This window comes from Apodemus sylvaticus, chromosome 2 (genome assembly GCF_947179515.1).
Source record: "Apodemus sylvaticus chromosome 2, mApoSyl1.1, whole genome shotgun sequence".
Lineage (NCBI taxonomy): Eukaryota > Metazoa > Chordata > Mammalia > Rodentia > Muridae > Apodemus > Apodemus sylvaticus.
This window is the reverse complement of record NC_067473.1, coordinates 178,401,322-178,418,222: the sequence shown is the minus strand read 5'-3', so window position 1 is coordinate 178,418,222 and position 16,901 is coordinate 178,401,322. Positions and strand designations below refer to the sequence as shown.

Genomic DNA, 16,901 nt, shown 5'->3' with positions numbered 1-16,901 from the left:
CACATAAAATAAATTATGTATATGTACCAAAGACAGCCATTCCACAAATGATGTTAGCAAAGCAAGGTATTCACTGCAGAAGAAAGAAACCGCCCTGTACAAAAACCAATCCAAACCTTCTAGACCTTCATTTACAACCCAAAATGAGAAATAATAGAAACACTTCAAAGTGAGGTTTTATTTATAAAAACAATAAAACAAAACCTTAGGGAGGCTGGTGGAATATACTTTTGATCCTAGCACTTGAGAGGCAGAGGCAAGATTATCTCTTTAAGATTGAGGCCAGCCTTGCTACAAAGTGAGTTTCAGGCCAGCTACACAGAGTCTGCCTCACAAAAAAAAACAAAACTAACAAACAAACAAACAAAAAACCCCAAAATACTAATTTTTTAAAAGGCCAGTTCCTGAAAAGGAAAGGTGTGTTCCCCTTGATCATCTTTCTTCAGGTCTGATATAGGTGCTGTCTAGATAGCACTGGTTTACTGGTTTACATGATTCCTTAGGACAGACCAGGAAAGGCAGCTCCATCAAAGTACATCCTGTTTATGTGCTTAATTATCAAGCTGGACCCGACTGCCATGCAGAATGTATTATAACATTGAAAACACAAATTTCTGTGACACAGAACAGCTCAGAAGTTCTCTTGCCTTTCTTTCTCCACTGGGAGCTGGGTATGGTAGAGCATGCCTTTAATTCCAGCCCTTGGGAGGCAGGCAAAGCAGATCTGTGAGTTCAAAGCCATCTTGATCTACACAGCAAGTTTCAAGCCAGCCAGTTAAATGCCAAGACCCCAATTCCACCCGCCAACCCCTAATAAGTAAGTAAACATTTCCCAATCAAAAAGCAGTCAGGATATGAGGGGGAAAGGAGTGTTTGTCCAGTGTGTTGTCCAGCGGCTTCGAATTCCTGGGCTCAAGCAACCCCCTGGCTCATCCCAATTTCCTTGGCCTATAAGCTCATGCCTCTGCCTCTAAATGTTCCTAGTACCTTAAATTTATTCATGACTCTCTTCTTAAATCGTCAGGAATGACTACATTCTTTGACAAAACTCAAAGGACATTTCCTGAATGACACTCATCTATAGTATGTTTTTAAAAACCATTCAAGTTCTTTATAATAAACCTATAAATCCTGTGGCATATATTTGCCATAATTAGAGAACAAATTATTAGCCGGGCAGTAGTAGGCAGATTTCTGAGTTCAAGGCCAGCCTGGTCTACAGAGTGAGTTCCAGGACAGCCAAGGCTATACAGAAAACCCTGTCTTGAAAAAAACCAAATCCAAAAAAGTTGAAAGAAAGCCGGGCAGTGGTGGTACACACCTTTAATCCCAACTCTTGGGAGGCAGAAGCTGGCAATTTCTGAGTTTGGGGCCAGACTTCCAGGACAGCCAGGGCTACACAGAGAAAGTCTGTCTCAAAAAACCAAAACCAAAACCAAAAAAAAAAAAAAAAAAAAAAAAAGAACTCTTCAGAAACTTATTCCTTATATAAACTTATATCCAAAACATTGTCTGTTTGATAAGGATTTGTACTTTCTTTATTCCAAATCACAGTATTACCTACTAATGAAGCTGAAACCTCTGACAGTGAGTGAGACAGCAGTCACATCACAGGGTGCAATTGGTTACGTGGCTCAATATTATCTGGCCATTTGCTGGTTTAAAAACCCTAATCTAACTGTGATTTTGCTCTATTCTTCACCCTGAATTTTATTTTATTTATCCCCAGCTTTTTTTTGAAATCTAAGCATCAACAAAATTGTTAACAAAAACATCTTTTCCACTTTTAGAAAGTGCCAGGGCCCATTCTGTGTGGTCAAGCTTGCAGTACCCTCCACTTGCTCTTCAGTACTGAGTGGAAATTTTTCGAAGGCCCAAAGCACGTTCATTACCCAGGTCAGCCAGGCAGAGTGGCTCAACCTGAAATCCCAACACTGGGTGCCAGGCAGCAGGGCTGCCAAGACTGAAGCCAGCCTGGCCTACATAAGGAGTTCCACAACCGCCTCAACTACACTACAGATTACAGAGGAGAGATACATCCACAATGTGACTTTATGAATCCCTCAGATACACACCTTGAAAGGTTTGTCTCCACTGTGTGTCAGCATGTGCCGCTGTAACCAACTCTGACTGGTTGATGGGGTGTTATACACCTTGCAACCTTTCCACAAGCAAACGAATACCTGTTAAAAGAAGACAATCACCATTTATCTCAAAGACTATGGCTCCTCATAATTTCAATATGATGAAAATCTTCAACTGATAAAGACTGCAGTCAATCAAAATCCATTTCCTTCTAAGTTTCCCAATAGAGTACAGTTTTGCCACACTCTCAGTGCTGGGCCCTCTCCCCTCCAGAACAACAATACACCCTAAGGATGAAGATACACAAAAGATGACCATCTCCAGGCACTAAGACAAGCTTACTTATATTTGTATAAGGAAAACATTTACTACTTCTGAATACTAAGTAAATATGAAAACAAAAATGCTCAATAAACATTAGCTAATAGATAAACTTTTAACTTCAAGGAATGAGTCAAAAGTTACACTTTATATAAGCTACATTCATCTGCTCATGTATTGCTATTCTCATATGCCTACTAACGTTCTATATTCTTGTTCTGTTTTGCCATTAAGATGTATTTTCAGGGGCTGGAGAGATGGCTCAGTGGTTAAGAGCACCAACTGCTCTTCCGAAGGTCCTGAGTTCAAATCCCAGCAACTACATGGTGGCTTAACTTGGACTCTGTGGTCTACTCTGGCTTTCTGACCTTCTCAGATCAACCTGGTGACAAGGGCCTGACCGAGCTCCTTAGCAGGCAGTCGGTATGACTGTCAGCTGGGACTGCTGTGTCCTCCAGTGGTTGGTAGAGCACTTGCCTAGAATACACAAACCTGGAGACACTAGGTGCCCTGACCATTGACATTAGCTCAGCAAATGTGAGGTAGAGGCAAGAGGCTCACCAAGAGGCCAGCCTGGATTATATGAGACCGGATCTCAAAAACCAGAACTTATCTAACAAGGCAGCATCCCTGTTGCCCTTCTAAATGACTGCCCCCAAGACACTGCACAGAAGAACTTCATTTAGGCAGATACTGCATTCCAACACTCTCCTCACTGCTCCCTGGCTCCCCTCCACTCATCCTAGAATGCTTCCTTCACTCTCCAAGCTTTAAAAGTTACTTTAAGCCACTAGTAGAGTAGGCTTGTAGCTGCAGCTGCTCAGCAGGCTGAGGTGGGAGACTAATGCAAAGCCACGGGAAGGTCACAGGGTTAATCAAAGGCCTTTTGCTCAGTACCACACCAGAAGAAACTGGACCAGTGAGGGGAACCACTGGGCAAGGGCACTTCCACCAAGCCTGGTAAACTGAATGCAATCCCCAGACTCACATGGTGAAGTAACCAGTACTGACAAACTGCCCTCTGATCTCTACACTCCCACCTCCCCCACAGACAAAAGAAACAAGCAGATAAATGTAATACAGACATATTTAGACAGATACTTAAAAGGTTCCTTAAAGGGCTGGAGAGATGGCTCAGTGGTTAAGAGCACTGACTGCTATTCCAGAGGTCCTGGGTTCAATTCCCAGCAACCACAATGTGGCTCATAGCTATCTGTAATGGGATCTGATGCCCTCTTCTGGTGTGTCTTAAGACAGCTACAGTGTGCTCATATGCATGAAATATTTTAAAAAAAAAGGTTCCTTAAAGAAAACAAATCTACCGGGTACAGTGAGTGGCACATGCCTTTAATCCCAGCCAGCACTCCTGAGGCAGAAGCAGGTAGATCTGAAAAGTCAAAATCAGTGTGGTCTACACAGTGAAATCCTGTCTCAAAACAAACCTAGGAAAAGAAAAGCATGAAATGCTACACATTACAGAAAATAATTCAGTACCGTTTGATATGCACACACATATACTATTCCTGAGTATAAATCTCCTGACTGGCTAATGATAGACTGGACTGTCTAATTAACTAACATCAACAGAAATATCAACATAGCTGGGCACACTGTTAATCCCTAATCTCCAGAGGCAGAGGCAGGCAAATCAACAGTCTTGACAAACTAAAATATATAAATAAAAAAGGAAGGAAAGAAGGAAAAAATATACATCAACACAATATTTAAAAACAAGACTTAACCCTAGTTTTCGAACACTGGGGAATTTCAATTTTGTTTGGATGACTCTGAAATAGGCCCCCTGTGTGGCCTTAGGCTGACCTCTATCAGGAGTCTCACTCAACTTCTCATGTCCCAAGACTTTTACAGACCTGCTGGCTTTATTAACCTAAAATCTTAACTGACTACTCTTTTATTTTTTGTTTAAAGACAGGGCTTCTCTAAATAACCTTGGCAGTCCTAGAACTAGCCTCTAGACCTAGACCAGGCTAGCCCCAAACTCACATTGATACACCTCTCTTTGCCTCCCAACTGCTGGGATTAAAGGTGTGTGCCACTGTCAGCTAGCAAAGTGAGTGAAATTCTAGGAATTTCAGAGGGACCCTGTCTCTCAAAAAACCAAGGAATGAACAGGGAGGAGAAGAGGAGACAAGAGAAGAGGAAACCGGAACCTAAGACTTTAGTTGCACAACTACTGCAGCCACTTCACCGGAGGCTGTGCTTTGTTCTAGGTTATTTTTTCTTGATCCTCCTTTTTAGAGAGCTCGTGTGTTCTGCCTGAGTATCGTCTGTCTGTGCAGCGCATGCACACACACCCTTAGGAGGGCAGGAGAGAGCCCTGGATTGATCCCCTTGGAGCTGGGGCTCTCTCTAGGAGCCCACAGGCTGAACTCTGGAAGAGCAGCTGTGCTCTGGTCATCACTACGACACCTCTCCAGACCCACTATGGTTTTGAAGCAGGGTCTCATATGGAGCCTCAGAACCTCTACCTAGACCATCCTTCTGCCTCTGCCTTCCAAGCAGGGAGGCAAATAAATACTACTAACCTTGGAAAATATTTTTATACTTGATTTTTAGAAACACTTCAAGTATAAAATGTTTTTATTGTTGTTTGTTTTTGTTTTTCTAAGGCATTGTCTCAAAATGCAGCCTTGGGTAGAACTTGCTATGCAGACCATGCTGACCTCAAACTTACAAAGTTCAACTGCCACTGCTTCCCCAGTGCTGGGACTAAAGGCCTGCCCCTCCAAATTCAGCAGTGGGTCCTATAAATATTTATGGTTTGACTTTTTTTTAATAAATCCATAGTCCACTCTCATGTGATATGTAGAATCTTATGTATTATTAGGGAACACTAGACAAAACAACTATGGTAAACACACTCGCCTGGCATAGTGGTGCATGCCTATAATCCCAGAACACAGAAGAAAAAGGTGCCAGTAAGTCAAGGCTAAGGTAGCCATCACAGAGCTTTAGGCTGCTCTTCAAAAAGACATCCATGTCACTATGTAGAATCAAAAGTACAGATCCAAAAGCTTGATTTCCCCCTCTTTTTTAATTATACAAAACGTGGTTTTAATTTTTAAATTCTTTGATATTAATCACATGTAGCCTAGATACTCGTATCTCAAGTTCTGAGTGCTAGCATTATATAACACCAGGTTGCTCATAATTCTTTATACTCCTAATCTGTTAAGTAATTTAATTTCCAATATACCTCCCTATGCTTACACATGGAAAAGTCAGGAGGGATGCTGGACAGATCAAGAAGAGCTCGGCAACTAAGAGCCCAGCCTCCTCTTCCAGAGTGGCCCTGGGCTCCATTCCCAGCACGCAAATGGTCGCTCACACACCTCTGGGATAAAATCTCACTAGGCGTGCAGACAAGCAAAGCACCCATACACATAGAAGTAAATCAAATGTAAAGGCCACTGTAAAGATGGCTCTAACCCTCTGCATTGCATGGGCTGGCTACATGGACAAGCCTGGCACCATCTCTCAGGCTGGTGCCCGGAGTCCCATCAGAGGCACACGAATGACACTGCTCATCGTGTGTCATTGACTGTGCTCTCCTCTCCAGTGCAAGAACCTTGGAGACATGTGTCCACTCTACTACATATATTCTACTACAGCTTTAAAGCGCTCATTTCTTCAAAAGTGTTATCATGTAATCCTAGCAAGCACATGGGATAATAACAATATTTGAGAGAAATTCACCAATTCCTTTCATGAAGAAAAAGAAAAATCCTATTTGCAATTATAAATGAATACAATAAAAAACAAACAAACAATGAATGAAGAATGGCCAACCAACCCCTCCACGCTGACCATCTACATGGATGGAGCGAATGTGGTCTGCCAGGTCTGGGCTGGAGTTGAAGCACGCCTGGCACTGGTCCCAACAACAGTTATAGGCAATGTGCTTGCTTGAAGCAGTGGTGCTCGCCTGTCCATTCATCATGGCTGGAGTTGAACGTCCACTCGAGATTGTGCTGTCTATGTCCATCAGAGTACTGCTTATGCTACAAGAGAAGAAAAGGGCTGTCACTGTTAAGACTCCCCAAAACGATTATGATCTCACAAACACTGAATCACATACAATGTCCTGCTCCAGACAACTAACATATACTGACCAAACTCTCCATTCCATTGCTATGCTTTGAAATTAGTTGGCAATAAAGTACAAGGCAACACTACAACAGTGCCTGAGAATCAAATACAAAGCTGGGTGGTGTGGGGCAGAGGCAGGGCCACCAAGAACTGAAGACAGCTTGAGAGAGCGAGATCCACTGTGAACAGATTTTTTTTTTTAAGTTAACTTCCATTTTACTTTTCCAAGTCATCTTCCCTTCTGCCCTTACAAAACCATCTCTTTACATGGGCTGAACCACCCCCACCACACGCACGCACTTGAGTGTGTGGGGGGGGTGAGGGATGGGGCTCTGAAGTTACCAAAACCTAAATAAGTCTTCTCTTGCTCCTGAGTAAACCAAGAAATTGGAATTTTAAAAATTCCACTTATTAAACCCCCGAAATAAGCTGCAAACAGCATTCTTTGGATTTCCCACCTCCTAATCCTCAAGGCCTTTAACATCTGGGAAGCAGACAAACTAACTCCTAGATGGGTACCTTTTTTTTTAAGGTTTTATTTATTATTATAGATAAGTACACTGTAGCTATCTTCAGACACTCCATAAGAGAGCATTAGATCCCATTACAGATGGTTGTAAGTCACCATATGGTTGTTGGGAACTGAACTCAGGACCTCTGCAAGAGCAGTCAGTGCTCTTAACCACTGAGCCATCTCTCCAGCACCAAGATTAAGATCTCATCACCACTCATTTTGTACCTGTAGCATGCTTTTTGATTTTAGGTTTTTGTTTGTTTATTTGGTTGGTTGGTTTTTTGGAGACAGGGTTTTTCTGTGTAGCTCCGGCTGTCCTGAAACTCACTCTGTAGACCAGGCTGGCCTCGAACTCAGAAATCCACCTGCCTCTGTCTGCCTCCCAAGTGCTGGGATTAAAGGCATGCACCACCACTGCCCTGCTTTGGTTTTGGTTATGAGGCTGAATTTAATGCCCCTAAATCCCAGGTAGTCTAGGGTTTTTTAAGTACCTTCTTAGGAACTTTGAGTTTTTAGATCTATAAATGTTAGATTGATAATAAATTAATAGAAAAAAATTTCATTTTGTGGGGGAGACACAACTTGCAGGGGTTGGTTCGGCCCTTCATCAGGTATGGTAGAGGGCACTTTTAGCTGCTAAGGCATCTTGTTAACTCTCCCTACCTCCCAAAAAATCATTTGAGAGTTTTGCCATGATGTCCAGGCTAGAATGATTAAACTTTTAAAATTCATCTCTATCCCAAAAGCACGAAATGTCTGTCAATCGGTTTTAGCTTGTGAGATCTTGCTACTGGCTTCTGGGGTTGGTTTGAGATAGTCTTCTTGGCGCTGGCTGTCTGGAGGGAACTTGCTCTAGCGGAGAGCAGCCTGGGATTCATGAGCCTCCTCCAGAACCACTGTCACACCTGGCTCCTCATGCTGTTATGAAAAGACTCAAAGTGGGTTCTCAAAGTGGTAGGCCGCCTCCATCATAGGGGCCTAAGGCCCAATTTCCAGCACCAAAGTTAATTAAGTTCAGTTTCAGACCACAATACATTGCATTAGTAGAGCTGGCCTATTAATTATGAAACCTTGGTTCAATCTCTAGGACCAAAAAAAAGAAAGCAAAAAAGTAAAAACAAGAAGGGAAATTGGGGGGTGGGAGGGGGGAACCACTGCAAAATGGCTCAGTACAGGTCATCTGGGTTACAATCTGACAGTATTTCAAAACCAAACAAGGTAACTGTAGAGAGGGATATAACTTGGGAGAACACTCATTTAGCATGTTCACGACTTACCATGAGGGAGAGAACCAACGCCTGCAAAGCTGTTCTGACCCCTGTATACCTGCCTTCTTCACACATGCACAAAAGGAACTGAGCCATGAATCACAAATCTTGTGAGTAATAAGCAACCTGCTTTAGCAAATTGTAGATGACCTTAAGACCATACAAGGGATCCTGGCTCTACCCATCGTGTTGGTAACAGGTGCTTCTCTCTTCACCTACGACACCGACACTGACACTGACTGGGACTGCTCTAGCCAGACTTGTGTCCCTTAGGATCTGTCTGCACTTGGTTGGCAGAGGTGAGTTTATCTCTTTGACTTCCAGGTTAGCCAAAGCTACACAGTGAGACTCTGTTTCAAAAAATAATTAGAAACTCAGGATAAAGGGCTAGAGAGATAGCTTAAAATAAAACATATGGCTGTCACACTGAACTGATCATAAAAAAATTAGAAGTACATTAAAAATCATTAACCTAAACCAAGAAATTATTACTGTTATTGCTCTAATTACATCCAATTATCACAGTAAAACTAATAGCCAAAATGGGTTTTTCTAATCAAGATGAAAAAAAGACTGTCTATCCTCACAATGACTTCTCTAGAGAAAGACAAAGGACTTGTCTCCCCAAGACCCAGCAGCATTCACTAAATTGGTCAAAAGGGACTTTATGCAACAATGATGAAATGCAGTCTGTGGAAAACAAGCAGGCTGCTTTCTATGGCCTCTTACTCCACACTACACACTGAGTCTGTTTCTCGAGTAGACAACCCTTCAGCACTACTACACCCCACAGTTCTCTAGCTAGAGACAGTAGCAATCACGTTCAGACTAACACCTTACTTTAATACGTTACACAACAGTGTCACCTTTTATTTTGGAAAATTTTTTTCCATAGGCTAGAACCCCTGGAAGAGCAGGGCAGCTGGTGTAAAGGGCCCAAATTCCCTTCTCAGAACTCACACCGGGTGGCTGGCTACCAAGCCCCTGGAATTCCAGCTCAAAGGATCTCTAGTCTCTGGCCTCTCAGGCACCTGCACTCACAAAGACCCCATACAGATACAGACACACACAAAAAATTTTTTTAAACAAAATTGTTTTTTTATAGGGCTGGAGAGATGGCTCGGGGTTAAGAGCATTGGCTGTCCTTCTAGAGGTCCTGAGTTCAATTCCCAGCAGCCACATGGAGGCTCCCAACCATCTGTAATGAGATCTGATGCCCTCTTCTGGTGTGTCTGAAGACAGCAACAGTGTACTCACATATATAAAATAAATTTAAAAAAGAAAAAAGAGCCCAGCAACAGTGGCTCACGCCTGTAATCCCAGCACTTGGGAGGCAGAGGCAGGTGGATTTCTGAGTTTGAGGCCAGCCTGGTCTACAGAGTGAGTTCCAGGACAGCCAGGGCTACACAGAGAAACCCTGTCTGGGAGGGGGGTGGGAGGGGAGAAAGAGAGAGAGGGAGGGAGGGAGGGAGGGAAGGAAGGAAGGAAGGAAGGAAGGAAGGAAGGAAGGAAGGAAGGAAGGAAGGAAGGAAGGAAGGAAGGAAGGAAAGCTGCCAGGGCAGTGAGGGTGGCTCGCTGGGTACAGGCACTTACTGTAAAGCCTGGGCACCTGAGTCCAGCTCCACAACCCACATAAATGTTGGAGAGAACGGACTCCCACAAGTTGTCCTCTGATCTACACAGAAATAAATGTATAAAAAAGGTTTAAGAGTCTCTTTTAAAACTGCCTGTAATCACAGAACCCAGGATGATAAATGATCTTTGTCTAAGGCCAGCCTGGTGTACAAAGTGGGTGGTTCTAGGTTAGCCTGGTCTAGAAGAGACCCGCCCTCTCAGTCCCCACAAAAAAAAAAAAAGAAGGGTGGGAACTGGCACAGCAGTTAAGATTCCCAGCATCCTGGGCTGGAGAGATGGCTCAGTGGTTAAGAGCACTGACTGCTCTTCTGAGTTCAAATCCCAAAAACCACATGGTAGCTCACAGCCACCTCATAATGAGATTTGAGGCTCTCTTTTGGTGTGTCTGAAGACAGCTACAGTGTACTTACATATAACAATAAATAAATCTTTTTAAGACTCCCAGCATTTACAAGGTGTCTATAACTTGAGTTTCAGGGGATCTAGACCCGAGTTCTATCTATTCCAGATACCAACATAATAGAAGGAAAGACTCCTACAAGTTGTACTCTGATTCCAACAACAAAATACACACCCCAAAAACACGTGAAAGAAAAATTAAGGATCCTTGTGACCCTACCACTGGAGAGGCCACAGCAGGTGGATCGTCCAGGAGAAGGAAGCACATGCTCACACAGCAGTGGCCAGAGAAGCAGTCATAAATGGGGTCAGCATGTTTGCACTTGGTTTCATTTTGGAGGGGTGATGGGGGTAGGAGTGGCTGATGATCCTCCGTCCTCTGTCTACCAAGTGATTTAATTACAGGGGCGCACCACACTCCCCAGATAAACCACAGAGTTTTGAGGGTTTAAAAGACTGTTTTGCTCATAGGTGAAAAAGCAATTAAATGTTATCAGAGCCAAAAAAGGAAACAGAAGCAGCTGTTACTGAGGTACCTACGTACCACTTAGTTGCTAAGAATACTGGCTACTCTTCCATAGGATCTGGGCTTAATTCCCCAAATCATCCTAACTGCAGTCCCAGGGCTCCCAAAGGCACCGAGCACACATGTGGAACAAACACAAATGCGCGTGTACACACACACACACACACACACACACACACACTACAGAAAGCATTTATCAGAGGTATATCCAGCTCAAAGAGCTGTGGCTTCCCTTCTGCTCCCTCTCAGATCAACTCTATAAACACCAGCAGTCCATCCACACTGAGGGCAAACTAATCACGGGGGTGGGGGGGTGGGGTGGGGGGGTGTTTGAAGCACAGAGCTGCAGCTCCTGCAGGCCGCTGCAGGAGTGGTCTATGCTGCAGCAGCGCAGCTCAGCACACCACCAGAGCCTCCACTGTGGCTCCCACCATCAACAAATGACAAGCAAAATCTTCACTTCTGATTAATCCAGTTTGCTGAGCTAAGACCTGCCTGTAAATCCTAACAGTTTGGAAATCATGTTGTGGTACAAGGATCAGGAATTCTATGCTAGCCAGACTACATAAACCCAGTCTTAATATAATAAATAAAATTACTTGCTTGGGGCTCTGGCAAAATCTACCTTGGAATTAAAAGTCCAAATGTCAATATACATGATGAATCAAGTGGGAAATATGTTGCCACCCTATCTTCCAAACCTCCCCCCAAAATCAGATGCTGCACTCACCCTCTCATAGACACACACACAAAACCACAATCTTTAAAACTATTTAGCTAAAAATACTATTAAATGTGCTTTAACCTATTTCTCAACCACTTTGTACAACATTATCATTTAATCAATTTAGAAATGAGTCACTTTCACTGCAATACTTCTAATCTAAGGCTGGAGAAATAACTCACATTAATCCAGGGCAAACACTACTCTTCAGAAGACAAAGTTCGGTTCCTAGGACCCACCACAAGAGGCTCACAGCTGCCTGGACCTCCAGCTCCAAGGGACCAATGTCTCTGATCTCTGGAATCACTTGAACCCTCAAGTACAGATACACACATAACTACATTTAATTTAAAAAAAAATCTTTCAAAAAAACAAAAGTCTAATGCATGTTTGTAAAGGACACCATTAAATCAAATACTCTAATATCTAGGTATTTCTAGCTAATTGTTTTTCTATAAAGAGAATATGCATACTTAAAAAGTGTGAATAAATTTTAAGGCTTAACAGACTCAAATGTTTAACAGGTTTTCTTTTTTCATTTAAGACAGGGTTCCTGTATCAACCCTGGTTGTCCCGGAATTTGCTCTGTAGACCAGGATACTGCCTCTACTTCCAGAGTGCTGGGATTAAAGTAAAGGTATGTATCACAGCTTTTTTTTTTTTCAAAAACATTGAAAATCTAACCAACCATTCCATTAGAAGACGTTCAGAAGATAAGGTAAGGATATTGCAGTCACAGGAATACCCCAACCCTTTTTAAAGGACTTTAAGCTACTATATCTTCCCCATTAGTACAAAGCTTACAACTCCCTTCCATGAAATCAACTATGAATCCAGAGATTGGCGCACTCTAAAGGTAAGATCAAGGATTAATCTGGATCTTAAACAGCTCGATCGATCAGTCACTCGCACCTGCAATCCCAACATTCAGGACACTGAAGGCTGCCATGAGCTTGAGGCTAGCCTAGGTTACCGTAGATACCAGGCCAGTCTAAACTAGAATCAGAATGAAAAAAAAATTATGGATCTCTTCCAAACTTAATCTAACTCTGAATCATAAAACTCAAAGCCAACAAGAAGTATTTCAAAACCATCAAGGCCACAATTCAATTTCACTAAGGATTCTTCACGCAGGTGAAAAAACTACTACCCTGAAATGATCACCACAATCGCCAATGTTTAAAAGCATTAAGAAAGAGTGGGCCAGGGAAGTGGCTCAGCAGGTAAATGCATTTCCTGCAAAGCCACTGCCCCAGTTCATACAGACCATACAAGATGGAGAGAACTATGGAATCCCCTTGAACTGTCTAGTGCTCCTGGTGTACACACACACCAATACATAAGTGTTAATAAATTAAAGGAAAAAGGAAGCAAGCATGCTTGACTGTTTAACCTTATCTGGGCTTGATAACAATATTACTCTTCATTGAGTTATGTCAAAACTGGATATCCAATACCATATGAAACCAAATTATTTAACTACTGTTGAACCAGAAATTCACTGTCCACTGAAAGTAATGGAAAGGGTGGGGGGAGGGACAACTCTAGGACAAGTACCACTTATTTCAAGTGAACTATTCTAGACCAGAGCTGTAAGCCACCGCATTCACACGTTCCTCTGCCATGAAGGACCTGATTTTCCCTCCCCCACACCAAGGTGTGGACAGCTCCCCAAGAGAGATCGCAAAGGTCTAACTGCAGGTGTGACCCAGTCCAAGTTCTCTGTTGTCCAGCAGAAAGAAGCAGACCCATCTCTGAGTTTGAGGACAGCCTGGTCTACTTACGGAGTTACAAGACAGCCAGGACTATAGAGACCATGTGCCCCTCTCCCCCAAAAAAGAAACCCACAAGCTCTTCCTATGCTCAATCTCACAGCATGGGCCATAATGTGAGCGGCCAGCTTCCTGCTCCTGCCCAATGCTTTCCTGCATGCTCTGTGTGGTCCCGAGCCTTCCCATCCCACCTACCTCACCCCTGCCCTAGAACCATAAACAAAAATAAACCAAACCCTTCCTTAAAATGAAATAAAGTGAACTATTCCAAGTCTTCTGGGGAAGTAAATGGGGTTGTGCACCTTGCCTCACATCCCGCTGCATCTATGACTGCTGTTCTCAGTGAGACACTCCATGTTTCCACCTGCTTAATGGAAGTTAAAATAACCCCTCTCGTGCGTCATCAACATGAGGATGAACGGCAGACATGTCGAACATGGATGTGCACACGTGCACACCAGGCAGAAGAGCTGGTGGACTGTCATCAATGTTATGCAGTGACTAACAGCACACGCGTCATTGTATGGTTGGAACCTACTAGTGTTTCTGGAGGGCACACAGGTTTAACTGTGCAGAGTAACAGCTTCCAGCAGCAGAAAGCAGCCCCCAAGATAGACTGTTCCATGGGATGTCTTAAAGACATCATCTTCCCCAACCACACCTACAATTTAGCACAGAATTTTCTAAGGTTTCCTAAGGAGTAGTCTGTTTTAAACCCATTCAAGAACAATTCTTGTGGTAGATACATGGTGGATCTTGCATTTGGGAGGCTGAGGATTTCTGAGAATCCCAGACTATCCTGGGCTACAAAGTGAAACCCTGTTGTAAAGACTGCTGGAGGAAAGAACAAGTACTTACTTATCTCAGTTTTAACGTGTCAAAAGAACTCCTGAGGGTCTCCAGACTGCTCCCTTATCATCACTAACTAGTGGCATGCTCACCTTTGTGGGCAATCAGAAATCCTAAAGACCTCAGAATGCTTTAACTTAAAATCAAATCAAAGTCCACAGAGGGTGGCGGGTGTGAACTCTATCTAGAGGCTAAGGTAGGTAAGGCTGAATTCAAGAATGGGCAACTGGGTTATATTATTAGGCATACAACCCCCCCCCCCAATACAACCAAGGAGAAATTGTTATTGGCTTATAAATTCTAATCATCAAAAAGTAGCAGATGGTCAAAAGGTCAAAAGTAAATGCTAATGTACTTTAGGAACATAATAAGCATGAGATTCTTTTGGAAGTACATTAAAAGCCGACTTCGATTATGAAATTTTACAAAGCAATCAAAAATGAGAGTAGCAACAAAAACATACATTTCTTATATGTTCTGTCTAGAACAAGCTCCAGAAGGACGATTTCTCCAGATACCTCCCCCCATAGGTGACTTTAAAAAAAAAAAAAAAAAAAAACACCAAGAGGGATGTGACTCCCACATCAAAGTATCACTGTATAATGCCGTTTTTTCTTTTTTAAAACCACATCCTAATTTTTTTAACCTTCATGACTGTATCTTGTGACTCCCAATTCGGCAAAGTTACTGTTAAGGACATCAATTCAAATTCACTGTTCCTTTCCACAATGGTCTTTCTGTGTTTTAAACTTGGTCGCTCAGATTTGATGACCAAAACTCAAATCCCCTGAGATGATATAACTGACATATGTAAGGGATCTGTAAGGAATCAGTGATTACACACAACGGACCAACAGTCCTTTTTTAAAGTAAAGCAAAGCCAGGGTTGGCGGGTCTCCACCCTGCTCAAGTTAGTTCTGTGAGATCCAGGAGACCAGCCATATTGGAAAACACTTGTCAATTACAGTTCTGACAAGTGTTCCCGAAAGCGGATGCACGAAGCTAACCTTGTGTACCGAGGTGTACATCAAGGGCCTCTGGAGCGCCGCTGGAGCGTCTGGGCCGCTTTTGGGGGGCTGTCTCCGGGATAGAGTCGTCCTTCGGTTCGAAAGGAGAACCGCGCGCCGAGGGAAGGAGGGTGAGGAAAGGAGAGTTGAGGGGGATGGTGAGGAGTTGGAAGCCGCTCAGAGGCGAGGGGCGCGGCGGCCGCCCGGGATTTCCAAGTTGAGATCTGGGGGGGAGGGGCCAAGAATCAGGGGGGCGGGAGACCAAGGAAAGTCCCCGGGTTCTGGGGTCCCAGAATCAGGGGTAGGGGAAGATCCTGGCGAAGACGTTCCCAAGGCAAGCAGGCGGGCGGGGCTGGGAAACAGAGGCAAGGAACGGAAAGGACTGTGGCAAGAAAGTCCCCTCGGCGGAGCCCGGGAGTCTACAGAGCAAGAGATCTCTGCCAGAAGGTCCCCCGGCTGGGCCACCGGGTCCAGGAGGTGGGAGGGGTTCGGGCAAGGAAGCCAACTCAATGGGGTCCAAGAGGAGTCCCTAGACAGGATCCAAGGGGAGTCCCCTTGGTCCCCTCGGTGGGGTCCGGGAGGAATTCCCTAGACGGGATCCACGCAGAGTCCCCTGAGTCCCCTCGACCGGGTCCGGGAAGAGTCCCCTGGGCGGCGCACTGACCTGTCCTCCGAGTCCATGCGGCTCAGCGGTTCCCCGTCCGACGACATCTCCAGGCTGCCCCGCCGGCCCCCGGAGGTCGCGCTGCTCCCGCCTCCCCCGGTGCCATAGCCCTCGTCACCGCCGCTCGACACCACGCTACTGCTGCTACTACCGCCGCCGCTGCCCGGGCCGCCCGGGCCGCCCCGCGGTCCCTTGGGCTCCTCCAGGCCCTCCTTCCCGTCCCCATCGCCGCTGCTGCTGCTCGCCGCGCCCGGGCTCAGCGAGCGCGTCTCGTCGCCGCTGCAGCCACCGCTGCTGCTGCCCACCAGGCTCTCGGCGCTGCTCTCCTCCTCGGCGCCGCCGCTACTACTGCCCTCGTCCTCGTCGTCCTCCTCGTCCTCGTCCTCGTCCCCGCCCGCCTGGCTGGCGCTCTCGGGGCTCGGCTCCGACATGGTCTCCGCCTCGCCGCCCCCCGCGCCGCCGCCTCCCGCTCCGCCGTTCAGCAGCAGCGCGGCCACCGCCTCTGCCTCCGCCTCATCGTCCTCCTCCTCCTCCTCTTCTTCCGGCGGCTCGGCTCGGCCGCGCGCCGCGGGCCCGGGGCTACCGGGGGACAGCGGACTGAGGCGGGAGAGCTCCTCCAGGTCGGCCATGTCGGTGAGCGCGGCGGCCATGGCGGCGCCTGCTGCTCCTCCGCCTCCTCTCGCCCGCCGCCGCCTCCTCCTCGCCCCCGCCCCCCTCCCCGCGCCCGCACGCCCCAAACTCCTCGCGGCCGCCGCAGAGCGGGAGGAGGGCCCGCGGGGCTGCGTCAGGCGGCACACGCGCTACGGAGCCCGCGCGGGGACACGCGCCGGAACGCGCGCACTCACGCGGAGGAGGCAGCGCGCCTGCGCGGCGGCCAGCCGCGGCCACTCCCCCGGCCAGCCCGGCCCCCTTAAGAGTTTCGAGCGGCCTTCCCACGCCTTCCCGCTCCGGGTGGAGGCGGGACAAGCCATCGAAACCTGAAGTCGGTGGGGATTTTCACAGCCCCGCGCTTCTCTAGAGAAAACCA

At 45.7% G+C, this 16,901-nt stretch overlaps 1 protein-coding gene across 3 annotated transcripts in view; it reads right to left on the bottom strand.

Moving 5' to 3' along the window:
* The window catches only part of Aebp2 (AE binding protein 2), a 33,196-nt gene extending 16,511 nt beyond the window's left edge, over positions 1–16,685 (bottom strand). For 2 of the 3 annotated variants that reach the window (XM_052175198.1, XM_052175196.1), the window contains exons 1-3: positions 15,875–16,685; positions 6,221–6,428; positions 2,076–2,183 (exon numbers count right to left, since the gene is read on the bottom strand). In XM_052175198.1, the coding sequence (XP_052031158.1) occupies positions 2,076–2,183; positions 6,221–6,428; positions 15,875–16,524 (966 nt within the window). In that variant the 5' untranslated portion in view covers positions 16,525–16,685. The remainder of the gene's footprint in view (positions 1–2,075; positions 2,184–6,220; positions 6,429–15,874) is intronic. The other variant, XM_052175197.1, reaches the window with a different exon arrangement.
* Positions 16,686–16,901: the final 216 nt, after the last annotated feature.